We start from the raw sequence: 17,718 nt of genomic DNA on the forward strand, positions 1-17,718 counted from the left end.
TGATTTTTGTGTTTTTCCTTTAATTTTATTAAAAGTAATTTTTTTTTTTTAAATGATTGTGTGTTTCAAACATTTTTTATATTCATAATATCTACTAGAACCCTGTTCGGACATATTTCTGTAAGTTACAGGTCTACAATAAAAAAAAAAAAAATTCATGAAAAACAGTGGATCACTTTTGGTACAGAAATCTAGACCTCAGTGTAACGCTCAGGAGGTTAAAAGGTAAATTTGTTGATCAACATAAGTCTTGGGCCCCTCATATGGTGTGCAAACAGTGTGTCGAGGGTCCACAGATGTGGACAAAGGGAACGCGTGATAAGATGCCATTTGGTATACCTATGGTTTGGCGAGAGCCAGGAGCTCATTTCAGTGACTGTTACTTTTGTATAGTGAAAACTTCAGGATATAACAAGAAAAATAAATGTAACAGAGTATCCTGGTCTACCATCGGCTATACGTCCAGTGGCTGATTATGATTATGAACATGAATATGGTTTATGAACTAGGTGACAACAATGATGAAGAGTTTGAAATTGAGTTGAATCGGCATGAGTTGAGTGATTTGGCATGTGATTTGGGACTATCAAAGAATGCTTCAGAACTCCTATCATCAAGACTCCCTTTTTGGCTGGTGAAACAAGTGGCTTGGAATCAAGTGGAGTTAGAAAACACAGTTTTCTGATATTGTGCATTTGGGAGTTGTGTCTGTTTGACTGTTGGGTTGTGTATGCTTGACTGTCAGTTTTTTTTAAATAGCTTTTTTTTATTCCTTTTTCCTTGCTGACCTCTAAGGGGGTGTGGTTATCGTGATTTAAGTTCCTGGCAGACCTGGCAGACAAAACAAAACGATTTGGCAAACAATGCTGGTAAATGCAGCAACGTTAGAAAAAGAGCCTGTTCACCAATCCAGAAGTCTATCAAACAAGATAGGGGAGTTGGAAGCCTTAATGAGTGAGGAGGATTATAACATAGTTGGCATTGCTGAATCCTGGCTTTGTTCTTCGCATGACTGGGCTGTCAATATTCCTGGGTATACTCTCTTTTGTAAAGACAGAGTCAAACGAAAGGGTGGTGGTGTCTGTCTGTATGTGAGAAGTGATCTAAAAGTGAATGTGAAAGAAGAAATTGCGGATGGAACAAGCAATGAGGTTGAGGCATTATAGGTGGAGTTGAATGTGTGGTTGAATAACAAACAATTGATTATTGGAGTCTGATATAGGCCCCCCAGTGCTGAGGAAAAAATAGAAAATCAACTACTAGCACAGATAGAAAAAGCAGCAAAAAGTGGAAGTGTTTAAATCATGGGAGATTTTAACTACCCTAACATTGACTGGATAATGGCACTACAGGAACAGCAAAAGGGAGGAAATTTGTGAATTTATTACAAGATAATTTTATGGTACAGTTTGTAGAAGCCCCAACTAGAAATGATACTCTGCTGGACCTAGTTCTTTCTAACAATGCAGAGCTTATAACAAATAAGCATATAAAAGAGAATCTGGGTAGCAGTGACCATATTATGATTTCATTAAATGTAAAGTTGTAAACAGGAAGCAAAAACAGAAACGATAAAAACATTTAATTTTAAGAGAGCAAATTCACTTTATTGTCCTTAAAAAACACAGAACAGAAATGGGAATGTTTCAAGTCATTTTTACAAACGCACACTGAAAAAATGTGCCTCACAGCTGATGTTAAAAAAGCCATAAGGAATAAGAAAAGGGCATTCCAAAAATATAAAAATGAAGGATCATTTTCATAGTTTGAAAACTATAAAGAATATAACAAAATATGTAAAAAGTAGATAAAATGTCCAAAACTTCAAAATGAAAGACAGATTGCAAGGGGTGGTAAATGGGGATAAAGAAAAGGTGGATTTACTAAACATGTTTTTTTAGCTCTGTGTACACAAAGGCAGAGCTTAAGTCCAAATTCATATTAGCAATGTCACTGCCTTTAATGAGTCACAATGGCTCAAAATTGATATGATTGAGAAACAGTTGGGCAAAATTAGGGTTGACAAAGCACCAGGACCTGATGGATTACATCCACGTGTCCTCAAAGAGCTGAGCTTGCATATCTCAAAGCCATTGTTTCTAATTTTTAGAGACTCTTTAGTCACCGACATAGTACCGATGGATTTGCGTAAGGCCAATGTGGTTGCTATCTTCAAAAAGGGAGCAAAGTCATTACCAGGTAACTACAGACTGGTTATTTTAATGTCTATAGTTGGAAAGGTCCTAGAGAGTTTGATAAAGAAGCACATAGAGGAGTTTCTGCTAGAAAATAAAGTGATAGTCAACATGGCTTCAGAAAGACCAAAGTTGTCAAACAAATTTACTCTCTTTTTATGAGGAAGTAGGTAAACAGGTAGACAGTGGAGTAGCAGTTGATATAGTGTACTTGGACTTCACTAAAGCATTTGGAACCGTACCCCACAGACGGTAATATGCAAGTTAGGGTTAATAGGTTTAGAAAAGTCAATCTGTAAATGGATAGAGAACTGGCTTAAAGACCGCATCCAGAGAGTTGTAATTAATGATTCATACTCTAAATGGTCTAAGTTTAATAATTGTGTACCCCAGGGTTCAGTGTTGGGACGTTTACTGTTTAACATCTTTATAAATGATATAGAGTTTGGGATTAAAAGTACCATTTCTGTGTTTGCAGATGACTTCAAACTATATAATGGAATTAAGTCTTTACAGGATGTCTATAATCTACAAGCAGACCTGGATGTACGGTTTCATTGGGCATCCAAGTGGCAAATGACATTTAATATAGATAAATGTAAAATTATGCACTCGGGAGCTAACAGCATGCATGCTTCATACTGTCTAGGGGGAATACATTTGGGGAGTCAGAAATGGAAAATGATCTGGGGGGTCTGGTAGATCATAGACCTAATAACAGCATGCAATGCCAAGCTGCAATATCTAAAGCTAGTAAAGTACTTTCTTGTATTAAAAGAGGAATAGACTACAGAGATTGAGACATAATCCTGCCCCTGTACAAAGCATTGGTCAGACCACATCTGGAATATGCAGTCTAGTTTTGGGCACCAGTTCACAAAAAAAGATATTTTGGAATTGGAGAGCATGCAGAGAAGGGCAACTAAACTAATAAAAGGAATGGAGGAGCTAAGCTATGAGGAGAGATTAGCTGAACTGAATCTATTCTCCCTTGAGAAGAGACATTTAAGAGGGATATAATCACCCTGTATAAATATATAAATGGTCCATATAGAGAACTCACTTCCCAATTATTTACTTTGAGCTCATTACAATGAACAAGAGGGCACTCTTTGCGTCTGTAGAAAAAGAAGTTTAATCTCTGGATAAGGAAGGGATTCCTCACTGTAAGGTCTGTGAAAATGTGGAATCGGCTCCCTCAGGAAGAAGTTTCAGCAACTACTATAGATTGCTTTATGAAAAAGATTGATGCTTTTCTAGAAGCACAGAATATAACTGGGTATTAAGGATTTAAAGCAAAGATAACAAAGACTGTTGATCCAGGGAACATGTGATTGCCTCATGGAATCAGGAAGGAATTTTTTCCCCTGTTGAAGTAAATTTTACCAGGGTTTTTTTTTGCCTTCCTCTGGACCAACTATGTCTTATGGGGTTTTATATCTGGGATATGTTTATTTCCCTATTGGTTGAACTTGATGGACTTATGTCTTTTTTCAACCTACCGTACTATGTAACTATGTAAGACTGCATGAGAAAACCAGAGAAATTGCATTTCTGCAGTACTTTAGAACTGACAGTGGCTTTGTGTATTGCCATAACATACCCAGTTTATTGGAGGAATTGGGAATTCCAATCTATAACTCAACTGAATGGCAACTATTCATGAATAGCTCAAAGCAGAGCTTAAATTGTGTCCTTCTTCACAATGGCAATATATGGCAATATGTTTGGGTCAGTCCCATTTGGCCATTCAGTTTCTCTTTGTGAAGAATATGCAGACATAAAGAGAGTCATTGAGTTGTTGCAATATCACCAACACAATCGGGTCATCTGTGTTGAACTTAGAAAGATATGCTTTCTTCTTGGTCAGCAATGCGAATACACCAAGTATCCCTGTTATCCGTGCATGTGGGACAGCAGAGCTCATGAGAAGCATTGGGTGGACAGGAATTGACCTCCAAGATCTGCCCTAAAACCAGGTGATCCAACATTCTACATGAGCTACTTGTTGATAGAAAGAATATTATATTGCGGCCTCTGCACATGAAACTGGGTCTGATGAAGCAGTTTTTTAAAGCTTTGTCAACTGAAGGAGACTGTTTCAAGTACCTCATTTTGGCAATTTCCTAGCCTGTCATTTGAAAAAAAAAAAAGCCGGTGTGTTTTATGGTCCACAGATTTGGCATCTCATCAAAGATAAACATTTCATCAGGACAATGTCAGAAGTATTAAAGAATGCTTGGTTATCAGTCAAAGCCATTTTCAAGGACTTTCTTGGAAACACACAGCAAATAATTACACAGAAATTTCCAGAAACTCTTGGAGAGCTACAAAATGATTGGTTACAAAATGATTGGCTACAAAATATATTGCCAAATATAAAATAATCCCAAGTAACAAACAATCCCCCTTTTTTGTCCTTCTGTCACAAGGGTATCTTTAATGGGGTCATGTATGGTAACGTTTTATGTTTGTATCTCTAAAAGATACTTTCGTGTCTGGCAATTGTGCTCTGTGCTTGTTTCTGAGCAGGTGTTGAATAATATGAGACATATTAATAAAGACAATAATAAAGACAGAGTTTCATGATGTTAAAAGGAGCTGGATGAAATGATTTTTGTTATCTTATAAATTTGCCCACGTGGAGGCATCAATTGGAAGCACCAATTACATCCAATTGAGAGGAGATTCAACTGGATCAAAATAACTCTTGATGGAAAACATCTTTTACTGAGCCCTGAAAGGACATCTACAGCACAGCCTAGAAAAGGAGAGTTAGGTCCAATATTTTTCAACCTGATTTGACCTTTTTTGTCACTTGCATTTATTAAACAATGGCTTCCAAATTAAATGCATTTTCCGTCCTAACCACCAATTTAATGTTCTTCAGTGGTATTTGTTTTTCTAACACTTTTTTTGTTAGTAATTGTATACTACATTTAAGTTAACATTGACAGCACTTGCTTGTAATTTTGATTTGTGGGGCAATGACGTATCCCTTTTGTGTATTTGTACCCATGTGTGATTTAATGTATAAGTTAATATTGAAATTTAGTAGGAAAAATCCACAAAGATTCATATGAAAGAAATATGTCAAATGGGGTAAAATGTATTGTAAATAATTAAAAATGTGAAATTACAGTGCTAGCGTGCATTAAAGAATATGTATAAATATTGGTTACTAAATCCTTCCAGGCAATTCTTGTTTATTTGTCCCCTAACTCATTTAAAGAACATAGTAGCAAAGGAAGTCATACAGATAGCATACATAAATATAAATTGCATAATTTGTTTTATACATGTCTTCCACAACTATCCTTTTAAGTCAAGACTAGTTGAATTGTTCTTAGCTATCATGCTGTGTGGTTTTGGTCCTATTCATCCTTGGCAAACAAGCAAGTGAAATGAACAAAATATGGGACAAGTAAAATATCAATTTGAATCACAAGCAGCAGAAAACAAGGAAAAGTATGTATTTCCAAAGAGAGCAGACCATGCTGTGACCAGCCGCATGAAACCGAAGTAATTACATGTACGAGTCTGTTTCTGAGAGATTTTCCAGAGATTGTTAAGTATGGTGTTTTTCATGGTTTGTGTCTGTAGCCAACTCAAAACTAAGGCAGGTACACATCTGTCTGCCAAATAAAATAATTTGATACTTTTCTGTGACTTATTTTTAACATGGTTATTTATATTTTTTTTTATAAATATACAAGGAACAACTCCCCCCCATATATACATAGGCAGCAATAATATCTTCACAGATCTTCCCAACCCTATCATCATAATAGGTACGGGTATGTGTGCATACCTACAATAGTCTGAATAAACGTGTACACTCAAACTTGCACAGTTATTGTTTGAAACCGACGACAGTAAAACCACTTCTTTATCATAAAGCTCTGTCTGCTTGTGTTCCCTATTGACAAATGTGCCAAATATATTTATATGTAAAATACTCCATTTGCTTGCATTCAATCTATGCAGCCATTATGAGACCTGAATAAAAAGTCATGGAAATGCAGCATTTTTATTCAGTAGACGCTAGGGGTATCACTGAGCCTTAATCTTACAAATCACTTCTGTAGGCAACAAGTGCAAATGTAAGGATGCAGCATGATTACAGATTAGGCTTCAAGATGTATCATTTCTATTTTTATATTCATAGCATATGGAAATACCTGCTTTTACTATATAAATGCAGTTCTAGTATATTACATTTTAAAACAGAAATATAAAGCTAGATGAATATTCCTATATAAGCATTCTGCATACCTGGCACATTAGCCAGTTTACATCCAGATTTTCCAATGTTTTATGACATCTCTTCACTTGAGTGGATTTTTCCTCCCAAGCTAGCATACCCCCAGACAGCTCAGTCTGTCAGACACAGAATACAGTCTGTCAAGTTTTATCTTGCTTATAGGTTTGATGAATGTAATAAAACTGATCATTTTCTTCAAAATGATATAGAAGCCAACAGTGTATATTCTCATTTAATTCTGAGCCAGATAAGGTTGTCGTACTATGCATTTCTCATGCAGCTAAATGTGACTGATCTTGCAGCACAAATAACATGCTTACAAATAGTTTACCATGATTGTGGTAACACAGATTTAACATCTGAAAGCTACAGATCAAGATGAGACTTTTATTTTTTAGGAAGCTAGAAAAAACCTAATAATGTGTGAAAACAGATTGGGCTAAATATGTAGCAGTTCCCATACTTGGTTTGTGAATATTAACAAAAGTCAATCTTTCTACTGGAGAGCAAGAGTGGCAAGTGACATTACTGGAGCAGGCCAAGACTGGTGAAAATAGACTATCATGAGCAAATGATTTTTAAAAAATCAATTCCGGGTTTGCTAAATCCCCGAAGTTCTCCTAATAGTCTATCTTCTCTTGGAGAGCCTTAATAACCAATTGGTTCAAGGTCACTTGCCCCTCTGACTCTCCAGTAGAGAGATTGGCAAATATGTACAACCCAGTTTGGGAACGGCTACATATTTAACCCAATCCATAAAATTTGATGATATATTATTTATATTTTGATACGTTGGAAAATACTAAATTTGCTTTTTTTACATCCTGGAAATTTACTATTGATTTTTATTCACTTACACAAAAGTTATTTGATTTGTAATAAAAATAAAGTTTGATTCTCAAAACACATGCAGTAGAAAGTTACAGCATAATAAATTGAAGTAAATCTTACATGTTAGAGCACTGAGATTTCATTTTCAATCCAGTGACAGTGACATCCAATAAATATGAATCATGAATAGCTATAGAGGTCCTCATACAGGAGTAGTCCAAGAGGTCTCACGCTGTTTATATTGTTTCTCGCACATTGAAAATCTCCAGATACTGCCTGTTCACCCTTTCATGCTCATCCTCAAATTAAATCCAGTCCAATCCATCACTGTCTGAAGCACTCTATAAAAAGTATTACACATTTTTTTTTAATTTTACCACAATGGATTTGTGGCAATAGATAATTTTTCTTCCTAAAAGGGCAAGTAACATAAAAAAAAAAAATGTTAAGCTTAGTTAAAGCGTGAGTGTTTTTGAGCCTTTTCTTGGGAAATTATAACTTTTTTTGATGAGTTTGGTGGATATGCTGATACAAAGGTGGATTTTGTTTCTATGGTGGGCCTTTGAAAAAATAATGCTGTTAAATTTTATAGCAATTATTCTGCATTTGTCATATGTACTTTTTGTTAGGTACACCTTGCTAGTACTGGGTTGGACCACCTTATGCCTTCAGAATTGCCATAATTCTTCATAACATAGATTCAAACAACATGCTTGAAACATTTCACAGGAATTTTGGACCATATTGACATTATAGCATTTTACAGCTGCACTTCCATGATGCAAATCTTGTATCCCACCGTATGCCAAAGGTTCTCTTTGGACTGAGATCTGACTGGGGAGGACCTTTGATTACAGTGAACTCACTGTCATGTTTAGGAAACCAGTTTGAGATGTGACATGGCATTACCAGATTGCCTTGTAATGAAGAAATATGCTGATACCTTTAGTGAGTATAGATATCTGGGACTATTGAACAAGAATTAACCTAAAAAGAAAGCATTTTATATGGCCGGACTGCCAAAAATATACTTTGTCACTGAAATCCAGAAAAAGCAGCATTCCTAAAGGAATCTTGGGGTGTATTTCTTCCAGATTTATTTTGTAGTCCATCTGCAAACTCAAGCTTTAAGAAGGAGCTTTCTATTATAAAGACTAGTTTTCTCCAGGTAACCTGCACTTGGTGGGTTTGCTTGGTCCTTTCCACAGCAGTAATATTGTTAATGCTTTACATGGTTATAACTGTGTTTGCAAAGGCATTTGGTGCACACAAAGTGGATTTTTAAATATGAAATAAAGCAACTGCAACAGGTGACCTCTTTTCTTCTTATGACAAGTTTCTTGGATAACATGCTGATCCAGTGCCTTTAGTAATTTAGTATTTAATTTTAATTAGACTTTTTTTTAACTAAGCTGATCATGAGTTTGAACTTATTTTCAGTTGTCTGCTGGCATGTTTATGTCAATATGTATTAAAGAGCAGATCATTACTTTCTTACTTTAAGTAAATGCCATAACTCATCTGAAAGTGGCAACATTAAATGAGGAGGCGAGAGGAGGCGAGACAGCTATAAGGAGAGCTTTTCGAATTCTGTCTGATACAGATTTGTCCTCTTGCATTTCTTTCAACATTTTTTAAAGGTTTGTAGGGTAAAGATCTACAATTAAGTAGCTATTCTCCCCTAAAATGATCATTGACAGAATATGATAGAAGAGTGAAAAAGAGGTCATGTTCAATATTTTTGTTACAACCTGCAAACAGCAGGACCCATAGTAAGCTATTCACAGTCATATTCCCTTGTTGATGAAAAGTAAAATGTAAATATATGGTATGCATTAGAACACATGCTCCTTTCTTTGCCCTTCGGAATACATCCAATGCTGCATTATGTATGGCATAATTTTTACAATGATTACAATTGATAGAAAACATTTATAAAATAACTTTTATATCACTCTGATACACATTTGTCACATACATTTTAAAAGTAATGTAATGTTTATGAGTTCTGGAAAAGCTTTATGATAAAATTTTATCTCTGCTTATTGCTTATTAAAGGCCTGCTGGGGAGTTTTGTGGATAATTTGTTTTTGGCTGACAATGTAATATTTGTTAATATTCTACTAGAGCCTACTTAGAAAATACTGAAAGAGGGAAAGCAATAAGTGTACACAGCAATATTATTGTAGTTTTAAAAGTGAATAATTTACTTATTGCACTTCTCTTCATCACTCAGTATATTCAGCGCCCAAATACATCTCTGTACTGTAGCAATAATGCAACATGTGTTACCACACTGAAGTGCCATTCATTTTTTATGGCCCATCATAATAAGGCAACTACTTTGTAATGATTAAAACACTTGGTATTGCTTTGTGTTATAAAGGAAGGGTCATGTTGTTTTTTGGTATGTTAAGGTGTGTTGGCAGTCTATTCGTTTTCAATAGGCTGGCTTAATGCAATGCACAGTCAATTGCAACATACACATGCATTACCACATCCCATGGTGGGCTGCTAATGGATAATGGTCAATGGTACAACAGTAATATACAGTAACATATTACTCCTAGTATTTTTAACTCCAGTCTCTTTAAAATGTGTTCTGTAAATAATATGTTCAAAGCTTGGCAAAACAGATCATCTGAATGTTCAAAAAGGAATATTAACATTTAGGTGCTAAACTTACTTTACTTTGGCACTGTGTGCACTCATTAATGCCAAGGGCAAAATATAGCGCTAGAGATAATGGCCCTAATACAGACTAAGCAAAATGCACTGTACTGCAATCAATATTTATTAAAGCATTCACCATATGATATTCACTGAAACATGATAAAAGAATAGCAATCTTTCATGACTAGGATACATTCAAAAGCTCTTATAGATCCTCATTTTGTGTAAGGAATCAATAGATAATATATGCAAAAATACAACATAGTATGAAGTACCGGAGACAGGTAAATTTCCCATTACATTCACCAATCCTTATTAGGCAAATACAACAATCTAAATATTCAGTTCAAAATGATTAAAAAAGATTATTTGTGCAAAATATTTGTTTGTTGCCTTATTTACTGATCACTCTTTATGCCATATATACAACTACTTTCCACTCTTCATTTTGTTGAAGGGTTCTTGAGTTGTTTTACAATGCTAGCCATACCCTGTGGCAAACCTGAGCAAATTCAGATGAACAGGAATAAAAATAACCAATTTAAGTGCAATATATGTATATTTTGACATACATATTACATTTAGTTTGTAATTTCTTGCACATCACATAACTGAAGAGTAATTTAGTTCTGGGAATCTCTAAATGTATGTTCCTTAGGGGACTGATATACCAGTAACAACATCTTTTAACTTTGACATAATTGAAAACAATATGTGCAGAGAACCTTAGGACTCCTGGGAAAGTAGAGGTCAGCCACAATGACTCCTGCACAAGCCATTTACTTGTAAAGCTATTGTTTTTCATTTTAAACACTGCATCGAAATACTTGCTTTCTTTGGACGTCATATATCTTTTTATTTTATATGAAGAAGTGACATTTTTTATAATGATGCTGTTGTCACCTGTTATAAAAAGACCTTATGGTGACCTTATGGTTGACTGATTGAATGCTTTATATGCTACATGTCACTAAAGCAATTGGCTCTGTTAGAACTGAGCCCTCTGCCATAGGTTTGATCCCAACTATGCATTTGTACAAGGGTTTTCCCATACTGGAAAGCAAAATAAAACTTCTGTTCACAATAAGCAATTGAGCAGCTTGCAACCCAGTATTGGTCTGTGGTTTGTTCAGCTGTGCACTGCCAAACCATGTCATGCAGCAGTTTTCATGTACTTTATTGGGTGCAGTTATCCTAGAATATTATATTAGCTCTACACAACACCATTCAGCTTTCTATTCTGTGGTTTTTAGGAAAAAGTAGGCTATGATATTAGGCATTATTTAGGATAAAGATATGTATTGGCAAAGAAAAGCAATGAAAAGCGCAGAAAATTCAGTAACATATAAAAATGCTCCTTCATGGTCATGAGTGTGCTGTTGAAAAAGCACTTTGCTCTTGCTTACTGCATTTTTAATGCATTAATGAATAAGGTTGTGTATTACCTTTTTACATACTTAACATGGAAAATATAGCATATGCCATTATGTGAATAATCATTTGTAAATGTTAGAAAGGATATTTACTGTTCCATCATTCTCTATGCACTTCTGTGCCTTAGGGATCTTGTGTACATGACAGTCATGCTCTTATTAATATGTCAGTGACCCTTCAAGTTGCCATAACTTATAGATGCACCTTCAGCTAAAAATTACTATGTGCTCTTTCTTTGTAAATTGGACTTCATACCAAGTGTGGGCATCACCCATGAGATTGCATTCATTCCTCTTGCATGCCTTTGCATAGAAGTATGCATTATGTAAATGCTTACCTACCAATTCATGCAGAGACAGGAACAGGGTGAGCAAGGAGAAACCTGGGAAAGATCCCTGATCAACCTATGTATATTACCTTGGTCTAAAAATTGGCCACAATAAAGTACACTAGGCATCCAAAGTTAACGCAGGGATAAAGAGTGAGAAGTGAGATATTCTGTTCAGGAGCAGGATGGACCATAATATGAAAATAAAAAAATGAAAGCACTTGCATTATTGTTTTTGCATAGACCTTTTGTAGGCACTGTAAATATTCTTTACCAACAAGACACATTTGAGAAAAACAATTTTTTTTCTAGATTCTGTATTGTTACTATGTTCTCCAACTCTTACCTCTCATCTATTTGTATCTATCTTAGCTGCCTTATCTATATCGTTCCCCAATATTATATTAGTTTGGTAGAACTTTTTTCTTTTTTCTAGGTTATTCTTTCTCGTCTCTCCCAATCTAACTACTTTGACAGAAAAAAATACAGATGACACTGGTAATGGTGCACTAATGCCTGCAATCAATTCTGTTGCCTGTTGGAAGGTACACAAGATTATACATTTATAAACCACTATCAAGTTCACATCTCAGTACATTTTCCCATTTCTACTTAACACCTTTTAAAGTCATTACAACACATCTCACTAATCTCTACTTTTTTTTAACATCTTAAAGAAGAACTAACTTGTGAGAAGGCAGCTTGACTATTATGGGGGAACAGGGTATGTCCTATCTGCAATAAAATTAACACCTGCCTATGCAAGTTTTTCATCAATATACACTTAGCGGCGCATTTGTATTTTACAGTACGATAGTACAATGCTGGGTATCCTGGCATACCTCTGGCTGCCAGGAATACCTTAATTCATGTGCATATGACCAGGAGTCACGTTATTCTGGCCTGGATGATCAAGAAGACAAGGTGCAGATGGCAGCACCCATGACAGTGCAAAGTCAAGTTAGAATTAAAAAAATTGCCTGCTGACAATTTTTTAATCAATTTTAGCTCAGCTTTTATACTCACACAACAAACAAACATGCATTTTCATTGAACAAATCACTATTTAAAATTGTTTAAAAATAAACTTCATATTTTCTTTTTGACATTTCATATCTTTTTAGCCTACCAGAAAAAATAAATAAAACTAGATTGTAATGAACAGAAAATAAAGTGTGAAGAATTATGTAACACTCATTTCCATTTTTACCAAGTGTGACATACCAACTAATTAAAAAAACCTCAGTCACTAAAAAAATTAATACGTTTAATTTTGCAAAGGTTTATCAAACTATTATTCACCACGGAGTATAACTAATCATGACAGGCTGTCAGTACCTTTTAATTATTTTTTTTTATGTTAACATATATCATTTGCATGCAAGTAGTGTGTTATGTAGAAGGCAAACTTACATGGGGTTGATGCAAACAGCAGAACATTTCAGATTTATTTGCTATTGGAAACAATCAAACAGATGCACGACACCAAAAACAGTATGTCAGGTGAATGCCATAAAAGTTAGTGAACGTGCACAGAATCCTTTACTAGCAAAAAACCAAAACACGAAAACATATCTTGCATCTTTCTGGTCTGTTTTAAATTAAGTAGTTGGTGAAATCAGATATATAATAAATGTTGTAATATTAGATAATTCATAGTATGCAGGCTTGAAAAGAACTGGGTGACCCATAAAATAAATTTTTGCTGTGTTCTCCAAGGTTATGTTTCAAATTTAAGTGATTAAAGCAGAAGATCATTAATATTAACTATCATTTTAAGCTTATTTTAAAATAAAGGATATCAAATAATACCATTTAATCTATTTACTATTGAGGTTTGAAGGACATTTCTGCAATATATTATCAGTGTCAGTACTTGTGTCCTGATTCAGTCTAATGTACATCAACACTAAGTGCATTGACGTGCATGCAAGTTGCAAGGTGTATTACAGCCTGAGCTAATGTTCATTAAAATGCCCTTCTAAATGCATCATATTTTTGTTAGCTGGAGTTGCCTGAATTGCATAAAAGTTACATTCTAGAAAATTACATTTTTTTTACTAAATTTCCCTTTCCCTTAACAAAACAAATGTATTCAAATATGCTACCAAATTTACCCTTTATCTGTTCAAATACAACCATGTATATTATGTTATTAGTGAGTAAAGTTTTAGATCTTTGATTGCATACAGCTTTAACATTTGACCGGGAAAAAAACAGTTGGGGGTCCCAGACCCTTCAATAGGCTTGGGGTCAATTGGAAATGGAGAGTGTGTGTGTCCCCTTTTCTGTCCATTAAAGTGTCCTCTGAAGTTACGTTTTCCTCCAAAAAAAGGTAGCAAAAGTGTCTATTCCCTTTTCCCTTTTGGCAAAAACCAGACCCGCACCTGCTTCTAACCATGGCAAAAGCCATAGTTGAGGGTGGGGACCTGAACAATTCTAAACAATGATGCAATGAATTCCATCATCATTGTTTAGAATAATTCAGCCAATCGTGCAAGAGGGCAGCTGAGGAACAGTTGTTTCCCCTGAATGAAGTGATAGATTCTCTATTCAGGGCTTACATCATTGTTTAAATGCATCCAGGCAATACAGCAATATGACAGGCTTGCTGGATTAACCTAATGCATAAGCAGGAATCACATTCACCTGGATGTCATTCACATTCACATTCACCTGGATGTCAACCTACAATGGAAAGCAGCTATCGCTGCATGGACGGATAATTGTGGAGCACTAATAAATCATGGTTGATACTGTGAAGGTTAATGTTAGTTAAAAAAAAGAATACAACTATTTTCTCACCTCTGTTATATATTAATTAATTTTTGTCTTTGATATTTATAGGACTGCTTTAACCCTTTCTGGGCATGCAAAAAGGGTATTATGTACCCCTGGACTCTGCACAGGGTGAGGTGGAGGATATCTGGGGGCCCACTTCCTAAACAGGGCTTCTGAATTCCAAATAAGCTCCCCATGACACGGTAGGTTCATTCTGGGAATAAGCAAGCCTTTTCTATAGAGACAACATAGGCACAACAGGGGGGAACAAAAATCACACACACACAACCAAAAAAGCCAAAAAATCTGAGGGACTCAAAGGGACAAAATAGAGAGATAAAAGGGGTGAACACCTAATAAAAAATGAATTCTTAGTACAGTATAACTTGAAAAAGAAATGATTGCATGTAGCTTCGAACATGCCTAAACCATGCCTAATAATAAGCACAATTATACTTTATCTATACATTTTTCCTTTACTAGTAATAAAGAAGTCATCGTTGACAGTTTGGTTTCATTGCATGGTGGTATATCACTGTAAATGTTTGTTTGTCAACAGTAGAAAATGTAAAAACTGTGTTGAGGCTCTTGAATGATCATGCAACATTGCAAAAAAGGTTTAGCAATAGTTAATAGGGTTGCAAGCAGTAAGATTGAATTTACCAGTCATCATTCCTAATAATGTGTGGGTTTTCATCACTTGTGATTGGATTCAGTAAACTTTAATAAAGAACCAAGGTAATTGTTTATTCAACAACTTCCTAATTAGCTGGACAATTTAGAATGTTTCCTCATTGTTAAGCGTCAAAGTAAAATACAGTACCATATCCCATTAAGATTGCATATAAATACTTCACAATTATGATTTAAATTTCATCATATTTCCTGCTTGTATTTGGAAATGTAGGGCCCTTTTTACATTTTTACCAAGGTAATTATAACTGATCTGCTGACAAAAACAAAACAAAAAAACAGCTAAAATTTAGATAACACAGCTGAATAAGTCAGAGGACATATTTGTCCCCTTCTCTATGTAGCTATTTAGTATAGCTACAGTACGTAGGCAATTAATCAGAGACAAAAAATGTGAAAGGAGGAATCCACTGCTCTGCTTTCACTTTAGAAATCCCCTAACAGTGTAAAACCAGTGCCACTGGTGAACCTCTCCAAAACATCTGTAATAAATACTGTATATAAAATATGGTTTCAAAACGTACAAAATCTATTTTCCCAAATCTTAATGTTTCATTTTCAGACAATGTGATATTTTTACAATGTATTTGTACAGCATTAAATCAAAGATTTTTTGTCATCATCATGTCATTACTTACCTCCACCAGGAAGTGCATCTACTGCTGATGGCACGGTAACGGTTATCTTGTCATTTGTGAACATATGCCTGGAAGTCCAGGATTCTTCTGTCTTATATCCAGGTGGTGTTGTCATATAATGGACCATTTTGCTTGAAGAATCATTTACCAAAACAATGTCTACCTGATTATCAAGATCACCTGACATCTCTGGGAAACTGTAATCTTGCAAAACATTTGAACTAGTTGTGTTTTGTACAATAGTACCGACAGTTATTTTGGCCTCTTTTCCATCTTCAGTCTGATCAAATGGCTCTGGTATCTCAACATCAGGAAAAAGGGTAGAGGAAGGTATAATGAAATTGTTTGTGTCCACAGATCAAGGTGCTTCCCATGTATCAGAAGCTACTTCACTTGGCAGTCCTACTAAAGTATTTTCTGAAAATCTGTCTAGTTCTTCTTGACTTGACATATCAACATTGGCATTTGGAATATCAAAAGGCACTGTTAAATCATCACAGACCCTATTGTCAATCTCTTTTAAAATCTCATCCAATGACTGTGTTTGAAGTTCTACTTCAGGTTCATAATGAAATGAAGGAGTTGATATCACAGACTGAAATGGAAAAGAAGTAGACAAATAGGACATTTCAAAAGGGTGAATAGGTGATTCTGTAGTTAAGCCATTTTCTAGATATGTTGTCTTCTTGGCATCTGTCATCACTGTACTTGAAAGGAAGTCTTCAGTTATACCTCTCTGCTCTGTTCCTCCAGTAGGTTTAGATAGTGGTAGCTCAGCAATTAAAACATCATCCTTCAGGGAAAGTAAAATGTACCAGGGTAAATATAGATATTATTGGATTAATATGCTACACTGTAAATATAATTACAATTTTTACGTTTAATTTAATTTATGTTTTGTGTTGTTAAATGTTACTGAATATTGGTACATAGTTACATTGTTAGTCAGGTTGACATAAAGTCCATAAAGTTCAACCACTAGGGAAATAACCATATCCCAGATAAAAGCTTATAGACCTAGTTGATACAGAGGAAGGCAAAAAAACTCTTATAATCATGGTTCAATTTGGTCCTCCAGGGAAAGATATCCTTCCTGATCCTATAAAAGAAATTGGATGTTCCCTGGATCATCAGTCTCTGTTGTCTTTACTTTTTTTTTAAAGTTTATTTTTTAAAACTATTATGACTAGCACTAGCCTAAATCAACCTGTCTGCTATTTTTATATTTTTAAAAGTAAAAGTCTTTCCTTTTGTTTGCTATTAGCTTCAGTAGCTGGAAAACCATCTTCCTGTCTCCATGCATTAGTTCTGCTTCATTATTATGAGCTTGATTTTTTAAGTTGAAGGTTAAGTCCTGCAAACCAACCTGCACCCTATTCGCTGAGATACCATCAAAGGCAATTAGGGAAAGCCATTTTAAATAGCATGTGCTTGAGGGAAATATTGTCTGAGACAGTCTGATAGGCCCTCACATACTAAATTCATTCATATCTATGCTTTTGTAATCTTACTTTCACAGATTATACTTACTTCAGGCAAACTGAGAATTGAGTTTCAGTATAAAGGATGGATTAGATGTTGGAACATATACAGACATTTGAATAATGTAGTTTCTCTTTTAAATTTTTACAATACAATATATTATATTAAAGCTTAAAAAATATGTATAACTAAAACTCTTTTTTTTTAGTTTTGGATAGGGTAGGGAGGGGTTGAAACCACTTTTAGTTTATTGTTTTGTGTGTGACCAATTAAGAAGATTTTCCTTTACGTTCTTTCCTGGAGACCTATTAGGAAAAGAAGGGGAAACCTCTAAAAGAGGAATTTCTTCTTCCTCTTGTTCTGGTAACAACTTTTGAATTACCCATAACATTGTGTCTC

The 17,718-nt window shown here is 34.9% G+C and overlaps 1 protein-coding gene across 1 annotated transcript in view; it reads right to left on the reverse strand.

The window, feature by feature from the left end:
- The window catches only part of IMPG1 (interphotoreceptor matrix proteoglycan 1), a 120,895-nt gene that overhangs the window by 38,415 nt on the left and 64,762 nt on the right, over positions 1-17,718 (reverse strand). Inside the window, 1 exon segment of the mRNA XM_072408550.1 lies at positions 15,838-16,630. Coding sequence (XP_072264651.1) covers positions 15,838-16,630 — 793 coding nt within the window.

Source organism: Pyxicephalus adspersus, chromosome 4 (genome assembly GCF_032062135.1).
Source record: "Pyxicephalus adspersus chromosome 4, UCB_Pads_2.0, whole genome shotgun sequence".
Lineage (NCBI taxonomy): Eukaryota > Metazoa > Chordata > Amphibia > Anura > Pyxicephalidae > Pyxicephalus > Pyxicephalus adspersus.